General features: G+C 37.1%; 1 protein-coding gene across 1 annotated transcript in view; it reads left to right on the top strand.

Annotated features, from left to right (window-relative positions):
• Nucleotides 1–20,307, top strand: part of PRUNE2 (prune homolog 2 with BCH domain) — a 143,527-nt gene that overhangs the window by 23,905 nt on the left and 99,315 nt on the right. Inside the window, exons 2-5 of the mRNA XM_067316050.1 lie at nucleotides 9,598–9,614; nucleotides 10,789–10,893; nucleotides 12,022–12,224; nucleotides 13,822–13,985. Coding sequence (XP_067172151.1) covers nucleotides 9,598–9,614; nucleotides 10,789–10,893; nucleotides 12,022–12,224; nucleotides 13,822–13,985 — 489 coding nt within the window. The remainder of the gene's footprint in view (nucleotides 1–9,597; nucleotides 9,615–10,788; nucleotides 10,894–12,021; nucleotides 12,225–13,821; nucleotides 13,986–20,307) is intronic.

Here is a 20,307-nt window from a genome sequence, read left to right as displayed (position 1 = left end):
GTTTATTAGTGACTAGACATCTGCTAAAAAGCATATATTTGTCAAATGTTATGGATAAGATTATGCATTTTATGTTGCTCTTACGCAATATACATAGGACTCTGATATAAGTACTATGGTGAGGGCAGTTCAGGGATCTATATGGTATACACATAACCAGCCACTGTATGTACGAAAAGTTAGTGGCTTCTCATAATGGTGCATGTGTTTCTTTTTTCATAACATCCAAATCAAAAAATAGATTATTTTGTAAAACTAATCAACAATTTCACTTTGAATTTTCATTTGCTAATGCACTGTCATTTCACCAATAAGCACAGCATTGGAAGACAGTTTTTAATGCGTGCTTAGTTTTTACAACAAATCAACTCTTCATCTATCTCTAAGAAGGACGCTTGGACTCAATCTTATTGTAATCCCTTAATGCAAAAAGAAACTGCCAGTGGTAAGAACGGGCTTTTGGGAAAATTATTCCAGAGAATGGTGTGTGCAGCAGGCATAAAGGGCAACAGAGGAGTACTGTTAATTGGTTTCAGATTTTCAGCATGGTAAAAGAAACAGCAACTAAAATAAAAAACAATGTAAGAAAATATTGCTTCTCCTTGGAGGCACTCTGACCAGAGAGTGGGGGAAAAAAACAAAGGCATTTTTAGAATTACATATTAAAAACATATTGAAAAAAAGGCAAATTGAAAGTGACTTTGGCCTCTTAGTCATCTCTTCCAACTATGAGTTTTCTCTCTTGGCTAAAGGTGTGTAATATATTTCTGTACAAGCCACTGATGGGAATGGAAGTAAGTCTGAAAGTCAAGATGGTGTCTGTGATTTTGTTGTTAGCGTGGACTAGTTTTACATCTTTCGTCATTTAAAATATAGTTCATGATGAAAAGGAGACAGAAGTGTACACAGAAGGTTTGAAACAAAATGAAAGTGTAACCATGCATAATAATGTTTGTGTTTGAGTGCATATATGTGTATATAAACATAGTCATAAATACTTTATATGCTGTATATTGACAAAAATTTGGAAGAAACAGATTGGAAGATGATACAATTAAAAAATTAGGAAAGGAAAGAGTAAAAATGTTTATACATTGTTCATATAAACACAGATAATCCAGTCTCGTTATATGATCACATATTGTATTTCTACAGGACTCTTGCTGCTTGACTGGGTAGTCTTCCTGTGTCGTTTGGTGCATATCATCCAAGGTCTGCACTAGGAAACATTAAGCTGAGCGCCAAAGGCTCCTGTAGAGCACAGTGTACAAGGGTCTCCTAACTCTTGATAAATTTATTCTTTGCTGTAAAATTACTCTCTCCATTGTAGAGAAAAGTCTAAGGTTCTTAAACTCTCTGAGATCGGGTGTTAAGTCTGTGACAGAGGCAAGTAAACAAACTGCATTATTTGAGTCGAAGTCCCTTGCCTTCACCAAAGAAAATCACTTTTCTTTTTCCCCCCTCCATCTGACTTTCACCTTGCTCTCAGCAATTCATTCAGCTTCCACAGTGCGTGATGTAAAGCATTATTGATACCAGTCACCTCCTGATACAGCACAGAACTCATTAAATTAATATGACAGGGGCATTCTGCTCCTCAGGTAAATGTGCTCCCGGTTTTTAACTCATTTGTTTTTAGTATCTCAGGGGACACCTTGATCCTGTAAGAGGCCAAACAAATCCCAAAGGAGATGAGTGCTATCAAGCCCTGTAAACCGATGTGCATCCCAGTCTCATCTTTGCATGTTAAGTGGCAAGTGAGGAAGGAGAGGGAAGACAAAGATATGCTGTGACTGGTTTTAGAGACTAAAGATAACCTGGATTAGGAATAAAACTTTTTCTTTTGCAGAGCTAAATTGTTATATGCTGTATGCTCATATTTGGTTGTTAGGTGGGAGCACTAATCAGGCACAGAACACATTTTTTGCTGTTCAAATTAACGCAGCGAACAAGTAAGAGGGGAACTTTTTTTTTTTTTTTTCCTTCAGTAACTTCTTTGATAATCCTATTGACAGGCTATTGAGATACTGCTGATTCAGGCTTAAATAATCATTCTGTTGGGAACATTTTTCTTGTTCAGTCATACTAGAGTATATCCTGTTATGTCTTGGCAGGAAAGGCTGTGTAATATCTTTACTTTGTTAATCTTGTACCATAAAAACATGGAGGGGGGTGTTTGTTGGCTAAGACAGTGTATGTAATACCTGTCTAACTTAATGGTGGTTTTGTCTTGATGTTAGGGCAAAACTGGGATCAAAGCCTCTGGTGCCAAAGTTATGCTTCCAAAATGTATGTGAGCACATATTGTGTTGACATGTATGCACCCTTGTTTACTTGAGAAATGACCCATTTTGAAAGCCAGATACTATCAGGTACATCATATACTGGCACCCCACAGTCTAGTGCAAGTGGGGTCCCAAAGGTGGCACTAAAAGCAAATTTTTTGAGAAACAGTAGAGCATAAATATTTAAAGCTTAGAAAACATGAGGGAAAAATCAACGACAAACCAATCTAATTTTAAACTGAGCCAACAAAATTTTGATGTTTTTAATTCTCTGGCACTTCTTTTGACATTTAAATGGCATCTGTGCTTTATTTGATTACTGCAACTATTCTTTTTCAAATGAAAGCAGCATGTAGAAATTATTGTTAATTTTTATTTTTTGCAGTGTGGATAACTGGTATGATAAATAAGTTAGAAGGTGTTTCAAGAGCAGGGAGAGCAGCCCTGCATGTAAGCGTATTCTGTAAAATAAAAAGACAGTTGATGTTTTCAGTAAGTAGGGAATTGTTTCTTGTACAGTATGAAGTTTGTCTGTCTCCAGATGGCTAAATCAGAGCCTGTTGGTAATGCAGCAGTGTTGAACTGAATTCTCAGCCAATTCTTGATTAGAAATGACTGGAAAAGAAAGCTTCTGTCTGCCGGAAATTCCAGGAATGATCGCTGGACAGGCTCTGCTTGCCTGGCTGCTATGTCAGATAGCTAGTCTGCCTTGTTTCCATTAAAAATTTTGAAGAATCGGCATGCTCCTGTTGAACAGTCTGATTTTGGGAAGTGGTACGTTTTTACGGAACTCTCTTTAGAAAGTTTTTGACTCTTAAATATAGCTCTTCAAGTATAAACTTCCTAAGACCAATGTTTGTTCACCAAGGCTGTAGAAGTCTGTTCAACATCTGTGTATAGTGCAGTTACCACCAGAGGGGACAGTGTGGAGAAGACCAGATGAAGGGAGGGAAGGGATGTGTGTATAGGGGTGATAGAGGGTGTGTGTGTATACATACATAAGCACACACACATATAAATTTATATATATGTGTATGCATGTGTATGTGTGCATGTGTATATCACTTAAGCTCCGGGTAGGTTCTGTATTCATGATATACAAGGTGTGAAGGCACTATGCTAGTCTTTGTTGTAGATTAGTCATAGCCTTTTGTCATCTTTTACTGATCTTATTTAACAGTAAAGATGTTAGGTATGTTTTATGCCTATCCACTTGCTTCTGAGGATGGCATTGAATTTTTACCACTCTTCCACTTCCATTCGTCTTTTTTGTAAGGCTGTATCTCCCACACAAAAGCACATTGGTGTGGATTTAGAAAACTGACCTTTTATTTTATATGACATTCTGCCAGTGGGATTGATGTAAAACCTATTTGTTAAGTCCTTAAGTAAAGCAACATTTTATGATAGAAATCCAATAGGTAATGGTTAAAGTATGGCAGACTTAAATTTTTTTTAATTAGATTATGTTTCTTTAGAAGGAATCAACTATGCAACCAGGTATATCACAACCATGTACAGTAAACCACTATGTGTGTTATATAATACAAATGATAAATGAGATATTGCAGGGACAGAGAAATAGAATAGTTTGTCTACTGGCCTCAAACAGTAAGAGAAAGCAAAGACCTGTCAGGTTTACAGACCATCTTTTTTTCCAGACCATGATAAAGCTTTCTTGTGAAAAGACTTATGAAATATTAAACTAACTTGAACTTTACATAAAATATTAAATTAACTTTGCCTTGGCTTAAAGCCATTTCTTTGACAACAGAGAAGGATAATCAATTTAAAAGCCTTCAGGCAGATGGAGGTATAATACTGCCTGATATTCTGAAGCAAATGCAGGATGTACTCTGAAATGACTACTCAAGAAATTGTACTTCTGTATTGGAGGTACAATTCCAAAGCTACTGAAGAGCTTCAAAAATCCTCTCTTGTGTAAGTAAATGACATAAAATCTCAGTTAGAATATTTATTATTATCTTGTCCTTGGTCCAAGTATCTAGGTATTTTCCCATGCATATCCAGGAAAGTGAAGTATGTCTCTGCTGTGCTCCCTCATTAGTGCTTCAGCCACAAGATTGGAACAGCTTTCAGGGATGTATCTGACACTGTATTACTTTGATTATACAACTTCTTTTCTATTAATATGCCTCAGTTGAGAGGTATATCTGCTTCCATCAAAGAAATTCTGTCTTTGACAAATATTGTCCCCATCCCATGCAGCAAAATGCAGTGATTTCATTACAGCTGGAGTACAGGATATGCAGCAAAACTTGAGGCAAAAAGAAAATAATGCTTCAGAAAGCAAGGCTGTAAGTGACTGCATGCATGTCTATACATGTTTGTGTGTGTGTGTGAAGTGGAGGGAAAACAAACTTTAACAGAACTGCCTTGAGACAGTGAGCATTGTGTAGGGCTTCCTGTTTATACTCAAAAAACTCTTCAATTTTTCTTGTTTTGCAAGCTCATTTCAGTTTCTGTGTTAATAGAATAAAAAAAAAGGAAGATGCAATGCTTTCTGTGACTGGGGTATGGTAATTCAATGAATGACTGTAGTTTATATCATAGCCAAAGTTTTTGAAAACCTGATTGCCAATATATGCAGTACATTTGAATGAGTCAGCTGTTTGATGCAAGTAAGAACCAATAAAAGGTATTTTCTACTGCAGTTGCATAACAACAGTTGCCATACTAATGCTTTTAGGCAATTAAAGACAGCAAAGCTGGGTAGATATGAGAGTTACTTCATAACAAAATATCAGAGGAGATCTCTTACTAGATTGCAGGAGTAGCTTAATGTTAATATTATTTTTGAGCATGATAAGTGAATGTTGATCTGTGCAGGTATGAACTGAATAGAGTTGTCTTGGCTGATGCCATCTGAGAATGATGCATCATTTCTTTGATTATGCCATACATCCAGGGTCATTTTGCATTTTTACCGTTAATCAAGCTGAACAAAAGCCTGTTAATGCTAAGAGAATCGGTAGTCTCTGGTGTAGTTTAATTTATTCCAGTTTCATCATCCAACTCTTAAATTTTTGAATTCTTGGAGTTATTGAGGGCTGTAATTCATGATTTCTCTCAGGTTTAGCTATGTTAGATGCAGGAGTTACCACTTTTTACAGTCCCGTTGCAGCTAAATCTCACAGAGTTTATGATCTAAAGCCTCCTCTGCCTGACTGGGCTTTTCTGCTAGGGTCTTTGCTTGGAAGAATCAAACCCATGGGAAATTTTGCTGACCTAGAAGAGGAAGCCTCTCATCCTGTTTTTGCCTGTTTTTCTCCTAGCTGGCTGATTAGAAGTAGACTAGTTATGTCTGAGATGGCAGAAGAGAAAGCAGTCTTACAACTGTGAGGTGAAGAATTAGCGTGCATAGCCTTGGGAGGGCACACTGCAGCGTTGCTTTTATGGAGAGTATAGAGGTGGTACAGTAACGTTTGGGAGGCTGTTACTGATAAGAATCAGTACAATAATAAAAAGCCATCCAGGGAGCTGCACATGAGAAGAGGAAATACTTGTGAAATCAACCTGGTACCTGCAGGAAGAGAAAGAGAAGAGAATAAAGTTATACTTAGTGAAGAGAAGAGCAGAGGTCAGGAAAGGCAAAAAGAAAAGATACTGTGATTCTCCAAAATAGCATGTGAGGACTGTCTGGGGAAGGTCTACCTTGTGCCTTGATCTAGAAAAGGAAGCCAAGAAATCAAGTCACAAAAACAGACATTAGTGTGTGCTAGTGTCATGTTGGTTTCTGAACAGCCATAGAAGCTGAGGAGATGGTATCACCTCTTCTGAGGCTGGAAGAACTAACTTAACAGAGGAAACTTTCCATGTAAGTCTTTCAAAGTTGAAATTGTCACTTGAGTGAGACAATGCCATTTCTTTTGTATGCTCTTTGAAAACCATTATTTGATGTGAGAGTTGAGAGGAATACCATGACTTTGTTCCCAATATACAAAAAAAGGCTGCATGTCTTGGGGAACAACTGTTTTGTGCAGTGCACTGTTTATATTATTGTGGTCAATTTAAGCCCTGGAAGATGAAAACAAAGGTTATTTTGAGTGTCCCATTGATCTTAAAAAAAAATCATTTAAATCAATATGAAAATATTTTTGTAATAATTTATTCAATTATTTCCCTTAATATAGCTTCAGATCTATCTTTTTTGCTAGGTCTTAATGGCTTTAAAAACTGTAGTAAGCCACATTGTGGTTATAGACTACAAGACCTGGTTATTCCTGAAGGAGTATATCATGATGTGTTTTATCCATGAATGTTAGTGTCTTCTTGCCAATAATGATTAGCTGAGGCAGTGATGTCATGCTGAAAGTACTGACTTTTAGAGCCTCTGTCTAAAATGCTGCAAATCAGATCGGAGGTTAAAAAAAAACGTTTTCATGGTCATATGTGCAGAATTGGTAGAGGGTACCCATTTGTGCTAAGATGAATGTTTGATGTAGTGCTGCATTTTATATCACTTGCAGGTTGGCCGAGTTGGACTTTCAGCTGATCGTGTATTTTCACAGACCTGACATTGTCTATCCAGCACAGGATAGAAGAATATTTAACCTGCTCTAACTAGTATATCTCTTTGATCATCACTAAACTTTTGATAGAAAAAGTATCTGTGTCATTGGTGCAGGAAGGTTTCCTGCATTAAAATGGGAAGGGGAAGATGCTGCGTAGTTATCTGGATAATCTGTTAGAATATAAAATCATTGACTGCAATTCTGGCAGATAAATACCTGTGTCAAATGCTAAAGATACTTGAATAGTAAATGTGGTCCATGTGACTAGGTTATACAAATATGATCTTTGCATATTGCTGAATTATTTAAGTGGTTATCACTGCGGAATGAGAAGGGAAATAATTTAGTATTTATGTACTGCCCCAGAACAGGGATAGCATGAACCTTTTTGTGGTTCACTGTAGCTTTCCCAGGGCCAGTACATAGGGCATAACCCTTATCTATAGGCTGGAGTTCCATGTGTGTGCTTAGGGGAGCTGCTTAACTTGGTGTTTCTGTCTTCCTGCTGACTTCGCCCCTACTTGCAGCAAACACTCGGATGGAACTTCTAACTGTAGCTGGTACTACTCTGCAAGCTTGATCTATGGTATATCAAATCTACACTGTTTTCCTGAAATGTTTTTGTCTCAGGACAACAGATTACTTCTATAGATAAGAATAATTGTTCTGGAAATGGAGGATTTTATTTAGCAACATAATCGCAAGCACATCTTTTGACTAAATTGTGCTCTGTAAAAATAATTAAGAGTGATATTTTTAATTGTTTTGATTATGTTATGCTCATTTGTGAGTACAGGAAGAATGAACTGGCCAAGATTATCCTACAACTTTAGTAATGCTAATTTATTCTATTATTAATAATTAGCTTGATAATACATAATTTTGGTAGTGAAAGATACCTCTGTTCAAAAGTCGTCCTTTCACACTATTTTTAATGAATAATGTTCTTCACACTGGAGAAACGGGATGTAGACTGTCACCTCCCTCTCTTGTCAATGTGCCTTACATTATCAGAATGTGAAGAACAGACTTGCTTTGCTGCTTTGTTCTGATAGCCTGTTTTAATCTCAAAATCTGTGAAATACAAATATGAATGAGTCTTTTTTAATAAGAACATGTTGTCATCAAACGTGATAAGATTACAAGTTTACTGAAAACAGCTCGTTGCAGAACACAGGACAGTTAGAGAAATACTGAGTAAGACCTGTCTTACCCACCCTCCAGAAACACCCCCCCACAAAACCCTCACCCCATCATAATTGCAACTGCAGCAGTATTTTAAAGCATGAGAGCAGAAAGTTAGTTTCTAGAAATTAAATTTTATTTTGTGCAAGGCAGGGGGATATAAATGATAGACTGTGTGTATGTATCTATCTATCTGTATGTATGTATATACACACACTAATCTGGGAGAAAGGATATTTGTTCTGTATACTTATTTATATAAGACAACTTACAGCTTGACTTTGTATTTTTATATTTATGGAATAATACCTGTTTTATTAGAAAAAGCCCACTGCAAAAAAAACACTTTGGTAAAATTCATAAATGAGTGATTAGGAAGTGAAGTGGGGAAGTAGTGTGCAAATGAATAGATTCTCACCCAGGGAGAGGCAGTGTCATTAAAATACCCATTAGCAAAAGATGAAACAAAAGCTGTGTCCTCTCTAGAATGACCTGACAAAGGCAGTTTGCTACAGAAACCATCCAGAGCCTTCAGAAATTTGTTTCTCATTCCCTTTCCTTTGGAAAATTAGCTAGCATGTAGTCTCTATTACTTGTGTTGAGAGTCTGGGGCCGAAATGTTATGAAAGAGGTTTTACATGGTTAACAGCCTGGCCAAGAAATACACCCCCTCACTGTTGGTTTACCTACTGCTATATTAAAGACTCAGCCGTAAACTCCAGCTCAGAGTTGTTGTTGTTACTAAGCTTTTGAGAACAGAAATAGCCTCTCCTTTTACAGTCTGTTCTGGTTCTCTTGTGGTGCCTGAACTACTGGTGTGCTGGAGTTAAAGATTAGACGTCAGATGACTCATTGATATAGTTGGATTATGGAAGAGGGACAGGGCCGTCAGTGCTTTTTTGCTTCACTGTGATCTGTTTGTATTCTGCTCTTTAGACCAGTGCTTATCTCATTTCTTCAGCAGAATCAAGTGTAGGGTTCCTCAACTTTCAACCTTGCAAATCTTTAAATTTAATGTGACTACTCTGTGTCCATCACAGAAGACGTAATAGAGAGGAGGGGGGGAAATGATGGCACATACAAGAAACGTGAGTTCTTCTTTTCTCTCTTAACAGTTACAAAGACAAAGGGGTATTTCCATCTTTGGTAGTCTTTGGCGATCTCCCACATAATTTTCTACTGTTTCAGAGCTGCAGTGTGTCTGTAGCAAAGCTGCTGCTAACATGTGAGTTTTAAAAAAAGTATGTAAATTTTGGTGCTCTAGGGTGCTAGAATGAGTTTTGAAGACAACACCAAAATTTTTTCTTAATTTTTCAAAAGAAAACAGTATCAGGGATGATGAATGGGGCTGACATTTGTTGCTGAAGCTCAGATTGCTATTGAGGGTCCTTGCTAGTGCTACATGGGGTAGTGTTTTCTGGAATGTGAGCAAGGAAGCAAATCATTTTATAGATACAGATTACGTAGATGTAGAATAGCACAAGGAGGCTTGAAATTTTAGATGTTGTTGGTTGCATTGGATTCCTAGTGATGAGTGACTTTGTAGATTTAACAGTCAATTTGCACTCCGTTCTTTTTCCTTCTTTTTCTAGGTTATGTCAACTGCTATGTACTTGGGAAGAAGCTAAAGAAAAAGACCTCTATACATTGAAAATACTAAGAAAAGCATGAGCTCATGAACTTTATATTCATTCTTTCGGGTGGCAGACCAGACAGAAATGTATGCTGCACAAGAACAATTTGATAAAGGGAGTATCTTATAAACAGGGAAAGAGAGTATCCTGTGTGCGAAGGCCTACAGTTTAAATGAACATAATCTGCACCAGACACTGTTCAGTTCAGAAAGCTGTCTGCCTTTTATAGTTTCTTTTCCAATACTTAGGAACTGGAGAATACTTGTCCTGGTTTTATTACCCAAAGGTATTTTCATGACTGTGTCCCATATAATGAAAAGAGAACTAAGCATCTTCCTTGTACCCAGATTAGACACACAAAGAAGAAAGGTTTGTTTTAAAAAAATGACACAGTTATAGTTATTGAGGATAATATAATTATATTCTTTTATAGAAGGATTAGGATTTTACACAATAAAGTGCAGAATACTGATTCAAAGTGTCTAAAAGCTGAACAACAACAAAGTGTTTAATTGCACGTAGTTGGTTCTGAGACACGTACCTTAGTGTCAGTCAGATACGCTTCTCAAATTAAGAAGCATATCTCATTAAAAGAAAACAAACTGGAATGTTTTCATGCAGTTAGCTTGTCATTAATGATGTAGGTAAGGAGACAGATAGGAATGCAAAACCCTCAGTATCTCACAGGATGTTTCAGCTTCTGAAGAGTCAGGAGAAAAGCCTATTTGTCTAGTTACTGATTTTAACCAAGTGATGAAAAAAGGTAAAATTAAAAATAGAAGTTGCTATGTATGGTTTGCTGTATGTATTTCCACTGCTTTTCTTATTAGATTTGGGATACGTTTTCAGTAACTTTTTCCATGTATGCATGAAGCTGCTTATCTGTTATCTGCTACTTAGAGGGAATTCTGTCCGGTTAGTCCTTAGGTTCTAACATGTGTCCCTTATGACACCCAAATTTCTTTGGCTTTCTTTGGCGCTACAAAGCTGAGAAAACATGTCTGATCCCACAGTGACTGCATTCTTTGGGCAAACTGTGAAAAACATTACAACTAAGGACAAAATCTAGATACTTAATTTGTCTTTGAAGTGTCTTGTTTTTTGGGGGTCCTTTGTCACCCATTGCAATTGTCTTCTAATGTGTTACAGAACAGGAGCAAGCGCCTGGAGAAAGTCCATGTTGTTCTTGGGAATAAATCCTGTGATTTGGATTCTCTCATTTCTGCTCTGACCTATGCCTACTTTCTAGATAAGGTAATGAAAAAAATGGACAGAGGGATCATAACTAATTTGTTACAGACATCTTGTTGTTGAGCAGATGGAAACATACTGTAAAAAATCAGAATTGGGACAATGATTCTGTTACAATCAAAGGTAAGATTTTTAAATAGAAAGAATCTAGATTTCTTTCCACATGAAAATTAATGAGTGGGTATAGTTTAGGTGGCTTATTCAGTAAGAACAAAAATCACCCTGAGCACTTGCCAGCACATGGTATATATATCAGTTACATTTGATTTAAGCAATGCATAGATTTCCTGCAAGTCTTCTGAGAACTGGAATGGATTACACCCTAAGGCCTGCAATACAAATCACAGATCTTTAGGTCACTGCTTTTAATAGACTGTTGGGGGCAGGGTGGATCACTATTAATTGTTTGTTATTTATTAGTATTTAAAGTTGCACTCACAAGTCCCTACTGAGATAGGTCCTGGTATGCTAAGCACTGAATGTGGATATTGTGAAAGACAGCCAGTGACCTGAAGAATTTGCTGTCTTAACAATCACAGTCAAAGAATGTAAAGGTCTTCTCCCCATTTTATGAAAAGCTTAGTGGGATCAAGAAGATGGCTTCCTGGCCCTGCTGAAGTCAGTGGTCTTGGCTGACTTCGATCAGGAGGTTATTTACAGGAGTAAAGTGTCTAAGTCTGTCACTGTCTAAGTGTATATGTTGATAGATCTGTGTCTTCATCCACTCTCAGAAATGCAGGACCAGTCAGTTTTGAAAGACAGAGTTTGATTAGGGGTGTCAGGGCTTTAGATAGTGGAGTCCAATGACCCCAGACATTACCAGTTTGTGTTTACAGAATTTTAAAGATAACATAATCTTTTCCTGAAAAACAGAAGTGAGTTTTTCAAAACTGCGCATATACTTTTTCCCTCCTAGTTTCCTGACAACTCTGCTGGATATACATAGAGACAGAAGAACAAGAAAAGAAGTGAAAGATGGTTGTTTCTGCTTTGTAAAGACTGAAATAAAAGGGGGAAATATTGAATGGAAAATTCAAACTGTTTCTAATTGCTCAGACTGTTAAAATGTCTTCCTAATGAAAAACAGGTCTTACTTTATGCAACTCTGACCAATACGCACCTGCATTACAGGTCAGCCCTCCTGATGTTCTTTGCTTACCAGTGTTGAACATACCAAGAAGAGACTTCAGCTATTTCACAGAGACAAGATTTATACTGGAGGAGCTGAATATCCCAGAGTCATTCTATATCTTCCGAGATGAAATCAATTTGCATCAGCTGAATGCTGAAGGGAAATTGTCTTTAACGCTTGTAAACAGCAGCGTGCTGACAAGGTATTGCATTGTATATACAACAAGATAGCTTACTTGGGCCTGAGTTATTTTAAAAATTTTATTTTAAAGTTTTTCTGAGTAAGAATTCACTGATATTTATGCTGTCCTTGTTGCTATTCTGTGGAATCACAAAAAAAAAACCCTTAAGATATATTTTCTCTTCTGTTATGTCCAATGCATGCACCAAACTAAAAGTAGTCATCTTTCCATCACTTTTGATGGTCCCTTTTTTAACTACCTTGTGTCCTCCCAGAGTTTAGATTAGATATTTTAATTTAGTTTAAATAGTCCTAAAATTTCTTGTGACCAGTAAATAAGAGAGCAGGTTTTTTTTCTGCTTCTTAGCTTTCACTAAAGGTAAAAGACTATCATGTTGATCTGGAGGTGGGCAAAACACTTCCGTATTTGCTCTTAAGATCTATCTAAGGGTAGATAAAAGTTTAATTGTGACATACAATACAGAAAACACTGTCTTTAAAGAAAACTTAAGCACTAAATAGAATGTGTTACAAATTCATTTAGCAATGTATAAGATTCTGCTTGGTTTGACTTTGCATTTCTGTTTGGTTGCTAGGTTATTGCAGTCCTTACAGACTGCAGCAGTTTTCTCAAAATGTCCTCAGTGCCAAAGGCTCAGAGTTGCTTTGTGAAAGACTATATTCCATCTCCTTGTCCTTAGGAGGGAATCTTTATAAGCCCAGGGTGAATCTTCTAGAGAGGGTTTCTTTATAAAGGTCTGCCTAGAGTGGAGAATACTGTTTACTTCCAACTCTCTTTAGGACTTCCTTTATGATAAATATGATAATATTCCTTCCTTATGGTAAATAACATTCTATCTGTGCTATAGCATAGCTGTCCTGCTAGACTCCTCCCTTCCACCCCCCAAAATGCACTCTCCTACCCTGAGGTGTTTATAGACTCGAAGAAAAATAAGTAAGAATCTAAAATGAGAACTATGAGTAAATCTCATAGCTATTGATTCTTTAACAACTGCGGTCAACTCAGTACGTCATTCACTTTTGCAAAGTAAAAATTATTTGTAAGATTTGCTTTATACTTATTGTTGTCTCTGTTTCTTCCTTCTAAAGAATAATGATTTGCATTTTATATTATTGGATGTAATTTGGCTTTGTATTATAAGCAGAAACAGAAACTGAGCAAATGCAAAATAAAGATGTTTTGCAGGTAGCCAAAATATTCAATGGGGAAAATACCATATCTCCCCTATATAAAGAGTGATATTTTCAGTACACACATAAATAGTCTTTGGTAATTATAATTTTAAAAAGGTTTTTGGTAGTCAAAATGTAAAAATTTAAGTCTTAGTGATATAGCAAGCAATAAAAACACTGTGAATTTTTCATTCCAAAATTACAGTTTTAGGACTTGGCTGTGAAAGAGTTAATGGCTTTTTTTTTTGGCCTCAGAGCAGAATTTGAATAAAAATAACATTAGTAATACAGTCTGGCATTTTTTTTAAAGTGTTTGACTGTTAACTTCTAATAGTACCCAAATAATTAACAAGGGTGTACTGGGATATTTAAAGATCAAGCACTTGGAAAGAAAAATATATATGATTTTTAAATTTACTTGATAGTGAGGATGAAAGTTTGGAATCAGCTATTGTCAAAGTCATCAATCCAGATGAGCAATGTGACGGCAACCTGGAGTTACAAGCGTCTTCTTCCTCTCTAGTAGTAAAAGAGATTCTTCAGGAGGCACCAGAGTTAATCACTCAGCAACTGGCTTATCTCCTCAGAGGTGAGAGATTACTCTTTATATTAAATACTGAAAGGTTTAATGGAGTGTTTCTGAATCTGCTCAAGCAGAAAGAGTGTGATCCATTCTTTGGTTAACAATCCCTTTAAAGACCACAGGAAGCTTCATAAAAGAAGCAGGGAGTAAAGAGTTTGTTAAAGAGTAACATTATATTGAATATTAAAAATGTGCATTTAAAAATAGGCATGAGAGGTCTTTGCTGTATCACTAGACAAGAATATTAAATGGAGCTGTCGACATACCAGCTGGGTAGCTGGAATAGCTGTGCAGTTCTAGCTTCGATTCCAGGGGCTGTACGATATTGACAGTTCGCCTCTGCCTGCCTGTGGACAACAATATGGATGGGAATCTAATGCTTACATGCTAAAGCTTCTCTTGATCGTCATAATTTGTATAGAATCATGTTTTAGTGGTGCAATGTGAAACTTTTGCTATTTAATAATGTTTTAATCAAATCTTCATTAGACACTCCTTTTCTTTTGTATTATTTGCCCAGTACAGTATAAATCGGTGGGACTTCAACAGTTAGAAGTATGTTCATTTGTGTCTTCATGTTTTAGTTTCCTGAGTTTCTGTGCTGCAGCAGAACTCTTTAATGAAAATAAAACTGAAGTTGTGAAGAACTGATTGCTGCTTTTGAGCTATTTACTGAATTTTACTATTGCTTACTGAATTTTAAAGGCAATAGGTTTAAACTGATGTAGCTGTTAAATTTCCTTTTGAGAAATGAATGTAGACATGTTTAATAAGGATTATGAAGTCTTGCCTACACTTAGGTTTCAGGAGCTACTGGATTCCTGGCTTGTCATTGTACTGATCCTGTGATTAGCTAAACTAATGCATTTGTTTTGAGAAAGTACAAAAGGTAATGTGTTCAAAGCCTTTTCTGAATTTTCATGGAAGAAGTGTTAACAATAACACAGGATTCAGCCCACTCTTTTAGAACCTTTCCATGTTAATAAGCTCTAGTGAACCTACCATGAAATATTTTTGTAAACTCTAAATTTCTATTGAGTAGCTCTCTAGGAATCCAGGCAAATGACCAACATAATAATTGATTTTCGTGGCAGAATCTAGGAAGGCATTTGAGATTCTCTTAGGATACCTGTTTGATGATGGAAAATGTCGGGAGGCAGTGGTTTGAATAGTAAACAAAAACATATATGATATAAGTACTATATACAGTAGTTAGTGTCAGCATGTTTTGGCCCTCTAGTTTGCATCCAAGTTAAAATATGGTACTTTTATTAGAGAAAGTGTTGAAAGTGTTTGCATTAGAGGTTACACATCCAATTTTAAAGGAGATTGTATCTGTTTTTTTTAGAAAAATTAATAAGCTAATATGAACTGTTGCATTTGATAGCAGGTGTTTGCTAAAATTGGTGGATTTTTGGTTACCTGCCTTCCTGCTTCTGTATGGTATGAGAAGTGGCCAGCAAAGCTTAACGAATGGTAGCTGCACTTATGACTTGATTTTTTTCTACTTCTCCCAGTAACACAGTTGGTATTAGAAGGTTAAGTAACATAGCAAGTTCTGTTGTGGTTCTTGTAATAATATTAATAATAAAAAAAAAAAGGTTTTCTACACATAAGAACCTACCATTGCAAATTCAGAGAAGTCAGTGAATCCCATAACTGCTTTTGATAGTTTAAAATATATATTTTTTTACTATAAATGTATGTGATGGCAGATCAAACACATCAGTCTGAAAGTAAAAGATCAAATACAACCTACTCAAGTCCAGCTTTTGTGTTTTTTGTATATATTATGGTCTTTTGCCAAATCCCAGTCTGTAAATTACTTTAAAATGTTTTGAAATCTGTCTCTGCAGTGGGCATAGAAAATAAAAGGAGGTATATCATATCATGGTCTGGAGGGTGGTGTGGCTGCTATGTTCTCATCACCAGTGAGTGTGTGTTTAGGGGCTGGATGTATTTCACTTTAGGAGGATTGCCCAGTACTCTGGGGATATTTCGTGGGTGTAGAGCCAATGGAAAGGCTCCTCCTGTGTTCTTCCCACCTTGCTATGCTATTGTATTGTTTTTGTATTGCGTGTACTGTATTGTCTGTATGTATCAGTTTGGGGAAGTTCAGGAGCAGAGGACTGAAGTGTATGTCAAAGTACTAAGAATCTGGATTTTTTTTTTTTATAAAACAGCTGAGGGATCTTAGCCCCTGAGTCTGAGTCTCTGAGTTGAGAATGCTTGCCTTTCATTTTAATTTGGTCTTCCAGTGAGTATTTTGCTATAAGGCTTCTAAGACGATAAAATATCTCGCGTCTTAATAATTATCATATAGTGGTTGTGACAGTTTCATTTGTTTTCTCTTTTTCAGATTTCTTCTTCCTCACAGTGTGTTAACAATTTTATTAATTTCAATAATAAATGCGGATGTTTATAGTGTTATAACCAGCCGTATTTCAACTTTGAACAAACTTAACCTGCTCTTCTGTGGTCTAAAAAAAAAGAAAGTCACAAGAAAAGATGCATCCATGCAAAACTGAGCATTATTAATTTAGTCAGTTTAAAATTTAAAGACTTTCTTTTTCAGCTGAATGCTTTCCTGGTGTCTTTGTCTCCTCTTCAGACATGCTATAAGTTAATTCTACCCTTGGGCTTTGAATAAAACCTGCTCTGAGAGTCAAAGTGTTGTATAGTCATATTTGCCTTAAGTTAGAGCTTGTCCTGTCCCTGGCTTTGAGCCAGAAGCAAACAATTATAAAGCCTGCCAGAGTCTTGGGCCTGTATTATTTTATTTCCCCAGAGATGTTTACAAGGGGACTGTTGCCAAACTCAAGATCCATTAAACTGCTGAATCATTACATTTTTTGTTGCAGCCAGCTGGCAAGGATGTGATTCCAAGCATTCACTGTCAGGTACCTTGGGTCAGCGCACTCGCAAAAATGCCTCCTTATGTTTATTTGTACAGAGCCCTGAAGGATGCCACAAGGTGCAGACTGCAACATGTAAATACAGATTTACAGCAAGACAACACAATATTTGTATGTGAATCTGCCTTTGCTGGTTATGTGTTGCATTGTTGAGGCCTTTTTGTGCCCTGTTGGTGCAGTCTGACTTTCAGTAAAGATTAGTTTGTTATTCTAGCCGCTCAGGCTAATGTTAAGAAATGCCCTTTTAAGGACTTTGGGATGGTTGCCAATATATATATATTTTTGTTCTGTCTTGTATATCAGTCAGATGATTCACATGTTCCCTAATTGGTCATGAACTGCATCCCTAATATATTTGCAGGAAAGAAGGGAACATTTTAAATGTCACCAAACACTATAGCTTTTTGGACGGATATTTTTCTTGTTATGTATAGAAACAGTTTTCTTGGAGGCAACTTTTTTTTTTTTGCCTGAAAGATTACATTTTATTCCAGCTTTGTGACTTTCCTGTTAATTACCATGAAGGCTGCTTGCTTGGGTGGGTTTTTTGTTCTGTTTTGTTTTGGGAGGGGGGTGTCTTTCCATGAGGGACTGTTAGTTTTCCCCTTTTCCCTATCCTTTTATTTTATTTCCAGGTCATGGAACAAAACCTTGACAAGAGAGACATCTGTATTTTCATTGTACTGTTCCTTTCAACCACAGACTTATCATTCAGGAGATGCTTGTGCTGTTCTTAATGTTTTCCCAAAACGACTTCTGCCTTCATTAGATCATGTTTAATATTAATGCACAACAATTGCTTTTGGCAAAACTAGTGCTTCACTTCCAGACTGCTTTGCAAAAAGAATAAAATGCATGTTGTTTTTTAAGAGGCCTAGCCTATTTTCTGGTGACCTTTCCCTAGGAAAAGATATTGGTAATGCAGTGTGATGTACACAAGAAATAACTTTGAATCTTGTATTACCTATTACGTATTTCTTTTTTGTCTTTCTGTGCTTGTCAGCAGACTGAACAGCTTCTGCAATGCTTTCAGAAATCCGGGGGGAGTTGCACCAGCACTCAGTAAAGTCTGCAGGAGATTTCTGAGCCCATGTATCTCTTTTACAGTGGGTACTTACAACAGAGCACATGGCTAGATGGACTATGGACCTTTGGTCAAGGAAAAGTACCTTGAGTAAACTGTTTTTCTAAACTAGCTGGGATCTTAGTCCTCACAGAGATGCTGAGGAGTCCAGCGTCTCGATGTGCAGAAAAGACCTCTCTTTCCTGCTGACAAGCATGGTGTTAAAGAACGAAGGAAGAATAAATGTTGAGTTTAGGGATTGCTGACAGCCTGTTAATTCGAGAAGGCTTCTTCTCTTCCTTTCACCTTAGTAGAAAAGCTGTCAATTGCAAGGACTGCAGTGTTGCTGTGACAGGTGAAAGAAATAGCTTTTAAAAAAAACTTTTAAAGACGTTTGCCTATGTTGAGGCACTATTTCAGGAAAGACTACATTTCATTCTTGTATTAAGTGATAAATTCCTGAATCACTAAGTTTGCTATCTCGCTGGAAAATGTCATACCTATCAAAATATGCAAAGAGGTCAACCCTGAGAGGAACTGAATAACGAAAGGCCAAGGCTTCCTGTTAGATGCTGAAGTACACTGCATGTCTGAACACTGCTACAGTTCTGTGACTTCTCTCTGATTTTATAACTATGCAGTAATGTGTGTGTCCCACCAAAGGTAAGATCGAATCCAAGACTGACCTTCCCATTGAAGAAATCCAGAATTTGTCATACACATGACAACAAGAGACAGATCCAAACTGTTACCAATAGAAATGCATGGTGGGCTGCCATGGTATGTCCTAAGCAATCTTTCCATTGCTTTTGACTGGGGAAATAAATATTGTACAAGTCCCCTCTCCTCAATCCATGTTTTTAGGAGATTTAAACTAGTTTTATTAGCAGAAACATTGCTGCTGGAACAGTATAGTAGAACTGTTGTGGTGTGAAAGAAATTCATGTGCTATTTTAGAAAACAGGTAGTTAAGAGGATTTCTCAGTGCTGCGTAACTGGTGTGGTTGAGCCAACTGTCAAAATCACAGCCAGATCCTGACCTGGCTGTTAGACCCTGTCTTGGTGTAATCACTGCTTTCTGCTGCCAGTTCTCATGATCTCCTGCACATGGAGAAACATGAAACACTTTCTCTTCTTCCTTCTTTCTCCTTTTCTGTCATGCCTCCCTATACCCTTTTGCTTGGTCCTAGAAAGCCTGGACTACCCTGGGCCTGGGACTGGTTGATTTAATTTGGTGGCCCAGCCCTGAATTACACAGAAGTTGTGTCTGTTCTGGATGTGATCATCACCTGTTTGAATACTGAAATAGAAGAAAAGGCTATAATCTATTTTATGTTACTGTAATAGTTTGGGAATTGGTTCAGTGAGAAACAAAGAAAAGAATGTTTTACTCAAATTCTGAGGCTCAGAAACTGTTTCCATTTGATTATTGTTGTATGGTTGAGCTTTTATCATATTTTAGGAAGGATATAGTTCTGCATTCATCTTACAGCTTAGCTGAAATCCAGAATTGATTGAGTAGTGTAGTTATTGTTCAATTTGTAATCAGTCCTGTAATGAGGCTGAACTGATATGTAGTATATGGAATTAAAATGAATCAGAAGCTGCATATAATAGTAATTTCTGTTCAATTAGATACACCCAAAACTGGACTGATGCCATGTTGACTTTGGAAGTGATGAGCTTGACTGGGTATACAGCTCATGCCTCTCATTTTACTGCATTTTCCAGTACGTTTGTGTTCGGGGTTTCTCTGCTTCTCCCACACCCTCTCCCTCCACACCCTCCGCCCCCTTCTGCCCCCATTTTGCTAGAGATTTGACACATTCTCTGTTTGAAGACCTATGCAGATGGATAGCCTGCTGTCTCATTCTAGTGCTGCTGAGAGGCTGAATGGGGTATGCTACAGCCTCTGTCCAGCAGATAACCATGTGATGACTTTGAGCATGTGTTGTAGGTTCAATACTTTCTGCAAGTGTCTCATTTCCTTTTTGTCTGCATGGGTAAACCCCTATTTGCTCCTGGGCAGTGGGGAGGAAGGGTGCTGAAAAAGCAGAAGATTGCTATTGTTAAAATAATTCATGTAACCTGTTCCCTAAGCTACCATTTTCCAGGTGCAGCTCTGAGGTAGGAGTGAGCTGTGGGCCAGATGAGTCATTCTGGTCACTGCCCTTCCCAGGGTAGGGGCAGGAGTAGCACAGGTACTGTCATCTGATTGGAGGTGGGAGCAACTAAGGGATGCTGTTAGATGAATTAACCTTGAAGGCTACTGGTTGAGAAACTTGCTTCATATGGAAGAGACTTAAAAAATAGGCCTATCTTGCAAATATGAATAGATATAGCAGTTATT

The sequence above is a fragment of the Apteryx mantelli genome, chromosome Z (genome assembly GCF_036417845.1).
Source record: "Apteryx mantelli isolate bAptMan1 chromosome Z, bAptMan1.hap1, whole genome shotgun sequence".
NCBI lineage: Eukaryota > Metazoa > Chordata > Aves > Apterygiformes > Apterygidae > Apteryx > Apteryx mantelli.
This window is presented reverse-complemented; position numbering and strand designations above follow the sequence as displayed.